The 10,710-nt window shown below is 28.3% G+C and overlaps 1 protein-coding gene across 1 annotated transcript; it reads left to right on the top strand.

Moving 5' to 3' along the window:
* Window positions 1–6,947: 6,947 nt before the first annotated feature.
* LOC111632469 lies at window positions 6,948–10,096 on the top strand. The gene is made up of 2 exons (XM_023376887.1): window positions 6,948–7,433; window positions 8,013–10,096. The coding sequence occupies exons 1-2, from the start codon at window positions 7,214–7,216 to the stop codon at window positions 9,293–9,295; spliced, it is 1,503 nt and encodes a 500-aa protein (XP_023232655.1). The 5' UTR covers window positions 6,948–7,213; the 3' UTR covers window positions 9,296–10,096.
* The last annotated feature ends 614 nt before the right edge of the window (window positions 10,097–10,710 follow it).

Raw genomic sequence — 10,710 nt, 5'->3', positions numbered from 1 at the left:
GTGATGTAAACACACAGCTAGTCAACGTGAGTCCCTTGTGTACGCAACACCTGTAGGAACAGTTCATAAGATTACGGAGCGCATCTTTACAGCATTTAATACCATCAGAGGGGAGCGTGGCATCTTACGGAGAGTCGGACAAAACATGGTTCGTCGTTGCACATTATGTAACGAAGTTGGTGGTCGTCACACTGAACATTTACTCTAAAGTAGTGCAGCCACTGATTCGATGTACAGTTTGATTGTACTCTACTGTTTTGTCAATAAAACTTGTCATAAATAAGTATTCTGTTGTTTCATTCAGCATACCGACCTCATAGAACGTGCAAAGTGCAGTAGAAACTTTATACGTATCTCATTTCCGGCTGTAGGTTCCTTATATCAAAACGTTCAAAATTTCATCCTCTACAAACCCCAAATTTTTAAAACGTCATTCTGATACACCCTGTGTATGTATATACATATATTACAAACTTATTTCATTAGTAAAAGTGCATAGTTGCAAAATAATTCATTTTTATTGTTTGGGCTACAAACAGTTTCAATCCGCTACTTTTGGAGCACAACCACGCTACTTTTTAACCTTCAGATCCGGCAACACTGGTAGTGGCTTGCCTTCTCAAAGGTGTGGTCTAATTAATCTATCGAAACTTTTATCAGCAAGTATACATTGGAATATGTCACAAATTCAAGCAATTAAACAACAAGTTCTCCAGCTGAGACAAGAAGCTAACATACAAAGAATTAATGTTTCTCAAGCGTGTGAAGAGTACGTAAAATCAAATTATCCAAAATAAAGAATAATTATTTAAATTTCATCTGAAAGTGACATCTACGTCATTTTTAAATACTGCATTTCTTGTGTCTTTTTCAGTTAAATTATTAAGCTATTAATTATAAATTTGCTTGTTCAAATTTATTTTTTTAATTTATTTCGTGTTATATATATATAACACGAATATATATTATATTAAGTGAGCATATATATATATATATGCTCACTTAATATATAAAGGCTTTTTTAACATAAGCCTTTATATACCAAATGAGCATTTATTAATAGAAGCACAAGCTATATGTGCTTCTATTAATAATAATATTGATTGCCTGATATTATTGACTTGCTAGCACTGAAATAATATTATTGACTTTCCAGCACTTCAACTCAATTCTTAGTTTTCATTCAAACAAATGAACTGTTGGTAATAACTTTTTATCTACTACGGTAGTAGAAAGGATTAGTATAACAGTTCATCAGAACATGGAGAGACAGAACGTGATGAAAATATAGTAATCTTAATTTATTTAAATTTAAAATATTGATTGCATCTATTCTTTAGGATAAGCCAGAAGTCCTGTATGTCTGTGAATTATGAGAAAGTCGAGTCAGACTGTTGGACACCAGTCTGCATTTTTGTCTTATGCCATCTAACAGCTTTATTTATGTACAAGGGTCAATTGTTAGAGTTAGAAATTAATTAATGTCAATAATCTGTTCAGGAACAGGACATTAAGTATTAACATTTTAACCAGGAACCTATTCCCCGTTACTTTAAAATAGAAAAATTATAATGCATTACAATGTACAAAGTGATGAACAAAATAAAGATATACAAACATGAACATGTTTTGATGATATGAGAGCAGGATGGCCTGAAAAATCCCTGGGATTTTTCAGGGACTGGTCTGTCTTGATATACTGGGCCCTGACTTTGCTATTGTTGCCTGCTGGGTGAATTCGTAATTTGTAGATTGAAAAAAGACCTTATTAGTATTCACAGAGCAGAAAGAGAGAAAACTGAAAAAAGTAACTTAGCAGGAATGAAAATAATTCAGATTACAATTAAGGCTGTTAACTTCTCACGAGGAAAAAAGATGAACTAAAAATATGTACAACTCATTTCATTTTTCTGAACAATTTTTAAACATGAACTGAAATTTCATATAGTTCAGAAAATTCCAGATAGTTGGCAATTCTATTTGAAATAACAATAACATTTGGAATGTTACTGAAGAACATAATTCAATAGTCGTTTTTTATTGAGGTTTGGTTTCTTGCTTTGGATGGATGTCTGGTTTATATACCAGAATTTACATTTTTAATTTAATTTTATTAACTATATTAGTCATTGACTATTAGTTAGTATGTGAAATAATTAATTACATTGATTTGCTTTAAAATGACACATTTTGTTTTAATCTAAATGTAGATTCCTCTTATTTAGAATAGATCAATTAAATTTTTCATTTCAATTTTAAGTCTTTTTTTTCTATGCTTTATTTATTTAAAGATAATTTTACAACTTTCTAGGATTTAAAAGATGAAATATTTATATTAAAATACTATAATCTTTTTAATTAAATGGTTAACTTAAATGTAAATTTTCAGTTTAATGAAGTATTGTACAGAACATGAGAAATCAGATGTGTTGGTAACAGGTATAAGCCAAGCCGATAATCCCTTTAAAGAACCAAAGCCATGTATTATTATTTAGATTGTCTCTACAAAGGTTTGTAAAAATTTTATATATTTTCAGAAGAAAAACATTTTTTTTATANGATTTTTCTGCATTTTTTTTTTTTTTTTTTTCAGAATCTCCTTTTCATGTTGTTAAGTTGGTAATTAAGTGAAGTGCATATCATTAGTAAAATGTTTACTATAAAAATATAATAAAATGTTTGACACACCAGAAAAAATTTTCATTCAAATTTTTATGACATTTTCACAAAAATATTTGATGATGAAATACTTTTTTCAGAAATCAAAAATTTTAGTCTTAAAAAAACATTTGAAAAATTAAACTATTTTTAATATTTCATACTTTTAAAAGAAAACTAAGTAATTTCAAAATTATTTTAGAAAAATATTAATAATTTTAAATTAGTAAAGTAAAAATAAACAGTTAATTTTTATGTAATTGTAAAATATATTAAATAATATTAATAAATACATTTTAACTTTTTAAAATTCAGCGTTATTTCATAACGAAATTGTTAATCATTTTTATACTTTGAAAAAATTTATTTCATTAATAAAGATTAATAATTGAATTAAGAAAAACAGTATACATTATATTTTATATAAAGCTATTGAATGCCAAATTAAAATAGACCAACTAACAAAGCATTTCAATGTGTATTTTTAAAAGAAATATCACATCATATAATAGAACTTAGGGCTTTCATTCTCTGTCTTCGGATTTAATGCAATTATCAAGATTGTCATAATTTTGCACAATTATCAATATATTCTAATCAAATATCTATAAGTATTGTGGTTTTATAAATAATAATTCTTAATAATTTATATGCAATTTGTAAATATTAAATAAAAAATGCTAAATTTTAAATTGGATAATTTTATAGAAATATAAAAATTTCTTATTAGAAATGAATTTATATTATCAAATCTTAATATCAAATAATTGTAGACTTAGCAATTGCTAAAATAAACCGCTTTACATTAATTTTGATAGTTTCAAAGCAGTATATTACAATATTAAAATATAACTATGAGCACAAATACACTTTTCATAAATAGCACGTAGCTGTTTAATGTTAAACAATTATAAAATTTGCTAACAGTGTTTAAGAATGGTTTTTCAAGACTATTGAAATATATTTGATGTAACTTATTCTTGCCTAATTTATTAAATTTGTCTCTAGCTTTTTAAATTAATGAAAGAAATGATTATGTATTGTACTTTATTTCCTGTAATAATTGTCCACTGGGCAGTTATTGAAGTAAAATATGATGTTAAAAGAGACATAAAACTAATGTAAGAGCTAGTTAAATTGGAATATCATGATAAATATATAAAAAATAATCTAATGTATTTGAATTGTCTTAATTAACTTTGTAAATTTAGATAATTTCTGATATCAATAATATCAAATGTTGATAACAATATTAATCAATATTCGTTTTTTGAGTTTGATATTGGAAAATATTGTATCAATAATCAGTTACTCAATAATATCAAATGCCACTATTTATATACCAGTATTTAAGTCAACTAGTGCAGTTTACCTCACAATACAGGTTAAATGGATGATTATTTCAAGAAATACAGTAATCTTGTTTTAAGTTGTAGTGCAGTAAAATCTCACTAAATCAAACTCTGTGAACTCAAAGTTGTCCACAGATACCAGACACAGTTTATAAGGTTTTCTATATAGTACAGTCTCATTAAGTCGAAATTGTCAGTACTTTTAATTCAAACCTATTTTCCTGTGTACCCTCCACCCTTTGATAGATCTATAATTTTCATTTTCTCTTCTGTGTGAATAGACAATTAAGATAAACAAACATTACAGCTCCATGCCAAACACAATAATATGTAATTACAACTGTATGTAATCATCCTTTTATTGATAATATGTTATTGGCATTTGATTGGGATACAAGCAGGAGCCTTGACAACAAACTCAAAAGTGCCATAAATTGTATATAATTTTGTAATCAATTCAATTAGAAACTTCAGATTAGGAGGCGTTAAAGAGAATTAAAAGGAATATTTTAATCTTGCAAGCTCTTTCAACGTAAATATGTACGTCGTCCTCAGGCAATTCAAAATCGAAAAGAGAATTCGAACAGAACATTTAAATTTAAATGTTCTGTTCGAATTAACACGACTGTTGGCGTGACATTCAATCCAAGTATTTAATTTTGTAATCATTTTATGAACAGTTTCGTAAGAAATGACTTAATAATAGAAAATTTATGGCCATTGAAAAATTGAAAAAATTGGGTATTAATTAACAAGCTAACTCAAAACTCAGGATGTTTTTATTCCTTAAACTTCGACTTAACGAGGTTTTACTATATAAATTATATATTGGTGATATAATAAAACCGAACTATTCAAGTTTGTTGCTTAAAATAATTAAAATAAATTTTGCATTGGATTCACTAAATTTTTATTTTACATTAATAGTATTCAAATGTGTGTCAATCCTTTGAACTGTTGAATTTTGATAGATACCTTCACACACACTTCCTTCCAATCACAATATTTATTAGTGTAATGTACTGTATTTAATTATATATATATATATAATGTCAATATATAATAAATTTGTAATGGTTATTTTAATTATTTGAATATCGTATATTTATTTTCTGTTATAGCCNTTTGAATTCATATTTTATGTTAGAAATTATCATTTATATTGAAATATATTTATCAATTTCAATATAAAAAATTAATTTTAGAAAAGTTAATTATTTTTAAAAATAACAATTATTTCATGATATAATTTATTATATATGACATTATTTTGTACTATGATTTATATGTAATATATAGTATACTATATTTTCTTATAAATTATGCCTGAAAGTATACAGTCTTCCTTTGTGAATTTAAAAAAAAATAATAAATGTGATGTTTTTCTTCTGTATTTATTGGAGTTATATTTAAAAATTATTTTAATTTCTATTATTAAAACAAACACTGTAACAATTTTAAAAATGTTTAACTTTTTTTTAAAGATTTACACTACATGCTGTATTTTATTTAGAACATGTTCATAAATCAAATATATTAATAAATTACAGTAAAACTTCTCTAACTCTAAGCTCCAAGGGATAGTAAAAAACTTTGAGTTACAGATGTTTCGAGTTAGAGAACAAGAGTAAAAAAAATACAGATTCTGAATAGATTTGTATTTTTTCCTCTCTTGCATTATATAAAGAATATTTGATAGTTTTTGTTTTAAATAGCCCGTATAATGCCTTTCAGCAAAATGTTCAATGTAACTAATGGAACTGAATATTTTTGCATATAAATCTTGTTGAGATAAAACAAGAGGACACCTCGCTTTGGACTGGAACATGTCTGCAAATGGGTATTGGACAATATATACAACTAATTGTTTGAAAATTTCATGGAAATCCGATAATTGGGATCACTGAATAGAACAAATATTAAAATTCGAGTCAGAAGTTGAAAGCAACATAAATTGGTGTCAGGAGACCACAAAAACTTGGAAAAATTCAAGATGGAGATGTTAAATCTCTATGCTATTCCATTGAGACCTACAGTGTGCTTTATATTTGAGTTACAGATGTTTGTGTTAGAGAAGTTTTACTGTATTTGCTTTATCAATATATAATTATCTTAATAATGAATTCAAATTATTTAGTAGAAGGAACTTCAAACTTTTCACAAGACAATATTAATTAAAGATTTTAAGAACTAAGTCTTGTACAGAAATTATACTGTACTTCATTGAAAAGTACCAATTTTTAAATTTATCCCACAAATATCGGTATGTAAGTAAAGTTGTAATGTTTGTAATGTAAATTTGTAGCTACGCCACTGGCGATTAGTGAAATCTATTTTCCATCTTTTAATTCTCAATAAGTTGATTGATAGACCTTCAGAGTTTTTTGTAAATCTCCACGTTTTGAGACTCCCGAATCCAAAAAAAGGCAAAAAAAATCGTGTGTGTGTGGGCGTCTATTTCGCTTAATATCTCGGGTGAAGATGAAATGAAATTTGGTACGGTAGCTTGTATATAAGGGGCATTGATGCTGTTAAATTTTGGTTGTGAAAGGTCAAAGGGATGAAGAGATAGAGGATGATCGCGTGATATATCTCGTGAAGGGCCAGACTTAATGAAGATTTTACTTTTTAGCATTTATAGTGTTTTATAAAACTCATATCTATCCTCAAAATTAAGTCTTTTAATATTTTTAATTATTATAAAATAGCAAAAGTTTTTTATAACAAAATCTCATAATAGATGGCGTCACATACGATTTAGTTATTTATTTTGATTAGTAATACAGTACAAATGTTATTTTAACAATAAAATCGTATAAAGGCCGGGAAAGTTACGCAACTCGTTGTTAGATTATTCTGTGAATAATAATATATAAACTACACGAAAACCGTCGAGTTAAGATTTGACGACAACGATTTATTTTTCAGGATTAACTCGCAAACACAACAAATAATATAATATATATATAAATAATCGAATTACTTTAATATTTATATTAAATGCTTATAATCATAAAATATAAATGGGGCTTTATATAACTAATAAGAACTACATTAAAATTGATCTACTTGGAGTCGAACAACTTAAAGCACTAGAGGAGGTGCACGTGACGTCACACGACTCCGCTTAAGAAGAGCCCGCCATGTTGGTTGCTGTTGGTTTGGTTGTCATCTAACTCGTATTTTTTCAATTTTAATTTATTATGGTTCATTGCGTAGTATTTGGTTGCGATTCCAACCGCGGAAAGCATAAAGATCGGTCATTTTTCCGAATTCCTACGGTAATTAACCATCAAGGTAAAAAAACCGAAGATCTTTCCCGGCAAAGGCGAACGGAATGGATTGTCAGGATTAACAGGCAAAACTTTACCGATTCCTCTGTGACGGATAATAAACGTGTTTGCAATAAACATTTCATTTCAGGTAAATGTACATAATTGGTCTTGTTTTTGGTATTATTTTTTATAAATTGAGATTGCATTACCTTATAATTCGTATAGGGGAGGGCTACCCTTTGGGGGGGTGGTGACCCCCTCATTCGGAGGGTAAATCTTACCATAAAATCCACTGTTTTCTTCAGAATGAATATGGTGACACACACAATTATCTTTTAATTTAAAGGTTACAAATAAACTGTAGGATTTTACTTAACATTTAAACAAACTTAAGTAAAAGGTGCAATGAAAAGATAAACTTCTTACCTTGATATCTCTTTCATACCTGGACTTAATGTTTTAAAGCCAAATTACAGAAGAAAACAAATTAGTTAAATAGAACAGCAATGTTTATGAAGAATATATTTATTTACATTTTCTCAGACTGTTATGCCATTTAAGAACATATTAGAATGAATTACAAGGGCTAATGATAGAAATGCTTTCATGTAAAGTTACTTGTTATAAATTTTGCTGTCTCACTGCTTCCCATTTTTCTCCACTTGTAAACACAAAAGTATATGTGTATGTAAGCAAAACTTATTGTGAAACTATTTTTTATTTAAAGGAAAACCAGCAAAGCTGTATGATTTAGAATCTCCAGATTGGGCCCCAACAATAAACATGGGAGAAAGTAGCAGATCTAAGGAAGCAAGAGCAAGAAAAGAACGATATGAACGTGCTATGCGAAGAAGAAAAAGTAGACAGTGTGAAAAAGTGCATCAGACTGAAGTTTCTTCCAATGAAGAAGTTTCAGAAAGTGTTGTAAATTTAAAATCAGCTTCAGATTTGTGCGATAATGGAAAGAGTACTGTTTACACGCAAACTGAAAACAAAAAAGGAGTTGCATCAATGTTACAAACAGAACTTACTTCCACTATGATATATAATTTGGAACAGGAATGTGATGCACTTCGGAGAGAACTGGCAACATTAAAAGCAACAGCCACCATAAATGATTATTATTCACTTCAGTCATTTCAAGGAAATGATAAAAAAACAAAATTTTTTACAGGAGTGATAAACTTCAATGTCCTTCTGGCTGTATTTGACATGTGTTCTGCTGCTGTTCAACACTCAGAAAAAAGCAAATTAACACAGTTTCAGGAATTTTTGATGTGTTTGATGAGATTCAGAATGAATTTATGTCATCAAGATCTTGCATACAGGTTTCATGTTTCACGATCAACAGTTTCAAGAATCCTTGAAAAATGGACAAATGTTTTGTACGTTCGTTTGTCTGATTTAATTCACTGGCCAGATAGGAACATTTTACAGCAAACAATGCCTAATGTGTTTAAAAACTGTCTTGGAGAAAATGTTGCTGTAATAATAGACTGTTTTGAAATTTTTATTGATAGACCTTCATCATTAATCTCTAGAGCTCAGACTTGGTCACAATATAAACATCATAACACCATAAAATTTTTAATAGGAGTAACACCTCAAGGAACAGTATCATTTATTTCGGAACCATGGGGAGGTAGAGTTAGTGACCAATATTTAACTGAGCATTCTGGCTTTTTAAATTATCTCAATCCCGGTGATGTTGTTTTAGCTGACAGAGGGTTTAACATAGCTGACAGTGTAGGTTTCTATTGTGCAAAACTTCTACTTCCAGCATACACAAGAGGAAAGAAACAACTTTCAACTACAGACGTGATGCAGAGCAGAAAACTTTCACATCTGAGGATTCATGTAGAAAAAGTAATTGGCCGCATCCGAAATCAATACAGAATCTTGCAGTCTACACTACCAATTGAACTTCTTACAGTTAGAATTAAAGAGTCTATAACAACAATTGAAAAAATTGTCACAATTTGTTGTGCTCTAATAAATTTATCAGTGTAGTTCCATTTGATTAATGATTTTAATTTATTATTAAACAATTTGTTATTCGGGGGTGGAAATCTTTTGCCTACTGAAGTTCCAATAATATGTAAAATAAATAAATAAATTTTGATTATTAGTCAAATGAATTAAAATATTTATGCAATACTGTAATACTTTCTGGGTTTTCATTTTTTGCTTAAAAGTGGAAATTTTTACATCAAACTAAATAATTTGCTGTACAATAAAGCATTTTATTCTATAAAATTTATACATTTTCTGAATCTTTTTGTGAGAGTAGAGCTGGCTGGAAAGAAAATTTTTTTACAATTAGCTCTGTTAAAATACAGTGCACAAAAAAGGCCTTACTTTGTTTCACAATGCTTGCCCACAACATCACGTGTAATGCGTTCAATGTAAATGGACTTTTTTGTCCAAACAACAAAATCACAGTAACTGGCATTGCAAATAAACAGCTGAGTTTGAATTTGATAATAGTACACATGATCTTTCTTTAGTATGAATTTACTCACTATTTAGAAAGTTTGGAGGGTTTTCTTCTATATTTTCATCTCTTTTACACCATGGGCACTTAATTTCTATCAAACCTGCTCCACAGCAATTGCAATTTACGATTCCATCCGGTGTTGCACCAATGTAAGGCCAGGACGAATTTAAGTGAAGGCCACAAGCTTTCATACTAAAATTTTCATGTTTTTTGTATTGTAATCTTTTATACTCATCAGAAGCAATTTGTTCCTGTTCACAACCCCATGCAGTTGCGGCACTCCTAAAAGAGAATTCTTTCGGGTAACATTTAGAAACTTTGTCTACTACAGTCGACCCTCTATAACACTGTTGATAATTCCGTTTTATATGAATTCCATGTTGTACGAGTCACTTAGATTTTACAAATACGTGAGCCGTTCACTGCCCGGCACACGTAATTGTAAAATCTAAGTGACTCTTACAACACGGAATTCATATAAACGGAATTATCAACAGTGTTATAGGGAGTCGACTGTATTTCTCTGTATATTAAATACTAATAAAATTCTATGTTTTTCTGTGTGTGAGATTCTATTATTACCACATTAAACGCTTCAAAAAAACTACAATATACGATTTACAAAAGTTATTAATTTCGTAAATAAATTACGTTATAAATTTGTAAATTAAACATTTTACGAAAACAAATATCGGAGAAAAAATACCTTTTTTTTCTATGTAATAAATTACAAAAGTTCGTATTTCGTTATACGAACAAAGGAAAAACTAAAAATAAATAGAACAAATTCCATTACGTAATATATAAACGATTACACGTGAAATATAATTATTTAAATAAATACAGTATATATTAAATTAAAATATATTTATTTATGTTTTCGTGTATAAAGATTTAAAATCGGATTTTATTCAACGCAATTTTAGTT

The sequence above is a fragment of the Centruroides sculpturatus genome, unplaced genomic scaffold (assembly GCF_000671375.1).
Source record: "Centruroides sculpturatus isolate CEXI.00-Female unplaced genomic scaffold, Cexi_2.0 scaffold125, whole genome shotgun sequence".
Lineage (NCBI taxonomy): Eukaryota > Metazoa > Arthropoda > Arachnida > Scorpiones > Buthidae > Centruroides > Centruroides sculpturatus.
The sequence above is the reverse complement of the archived record's forward strand: the minus strand, read 5'-3'. Positions and strand labels throughout refer to the sequence as shown.

Coding starts and splice junctions, on each gene's coding strand:
- LOC111632469 (XM_023376887.1), top strand. CDS start 7,214: ATGGTTCATTGCGTAGTATTTGGTTGCGATTCCAACCGCGGAAAGCAT. Junction 7,434..8,012: donor CAATAAACATTTCATTTCAG/GTAAATGTACAT, acceptor TTTTATTTAAAG/GAAAACCAGCAAAGCTGTAT.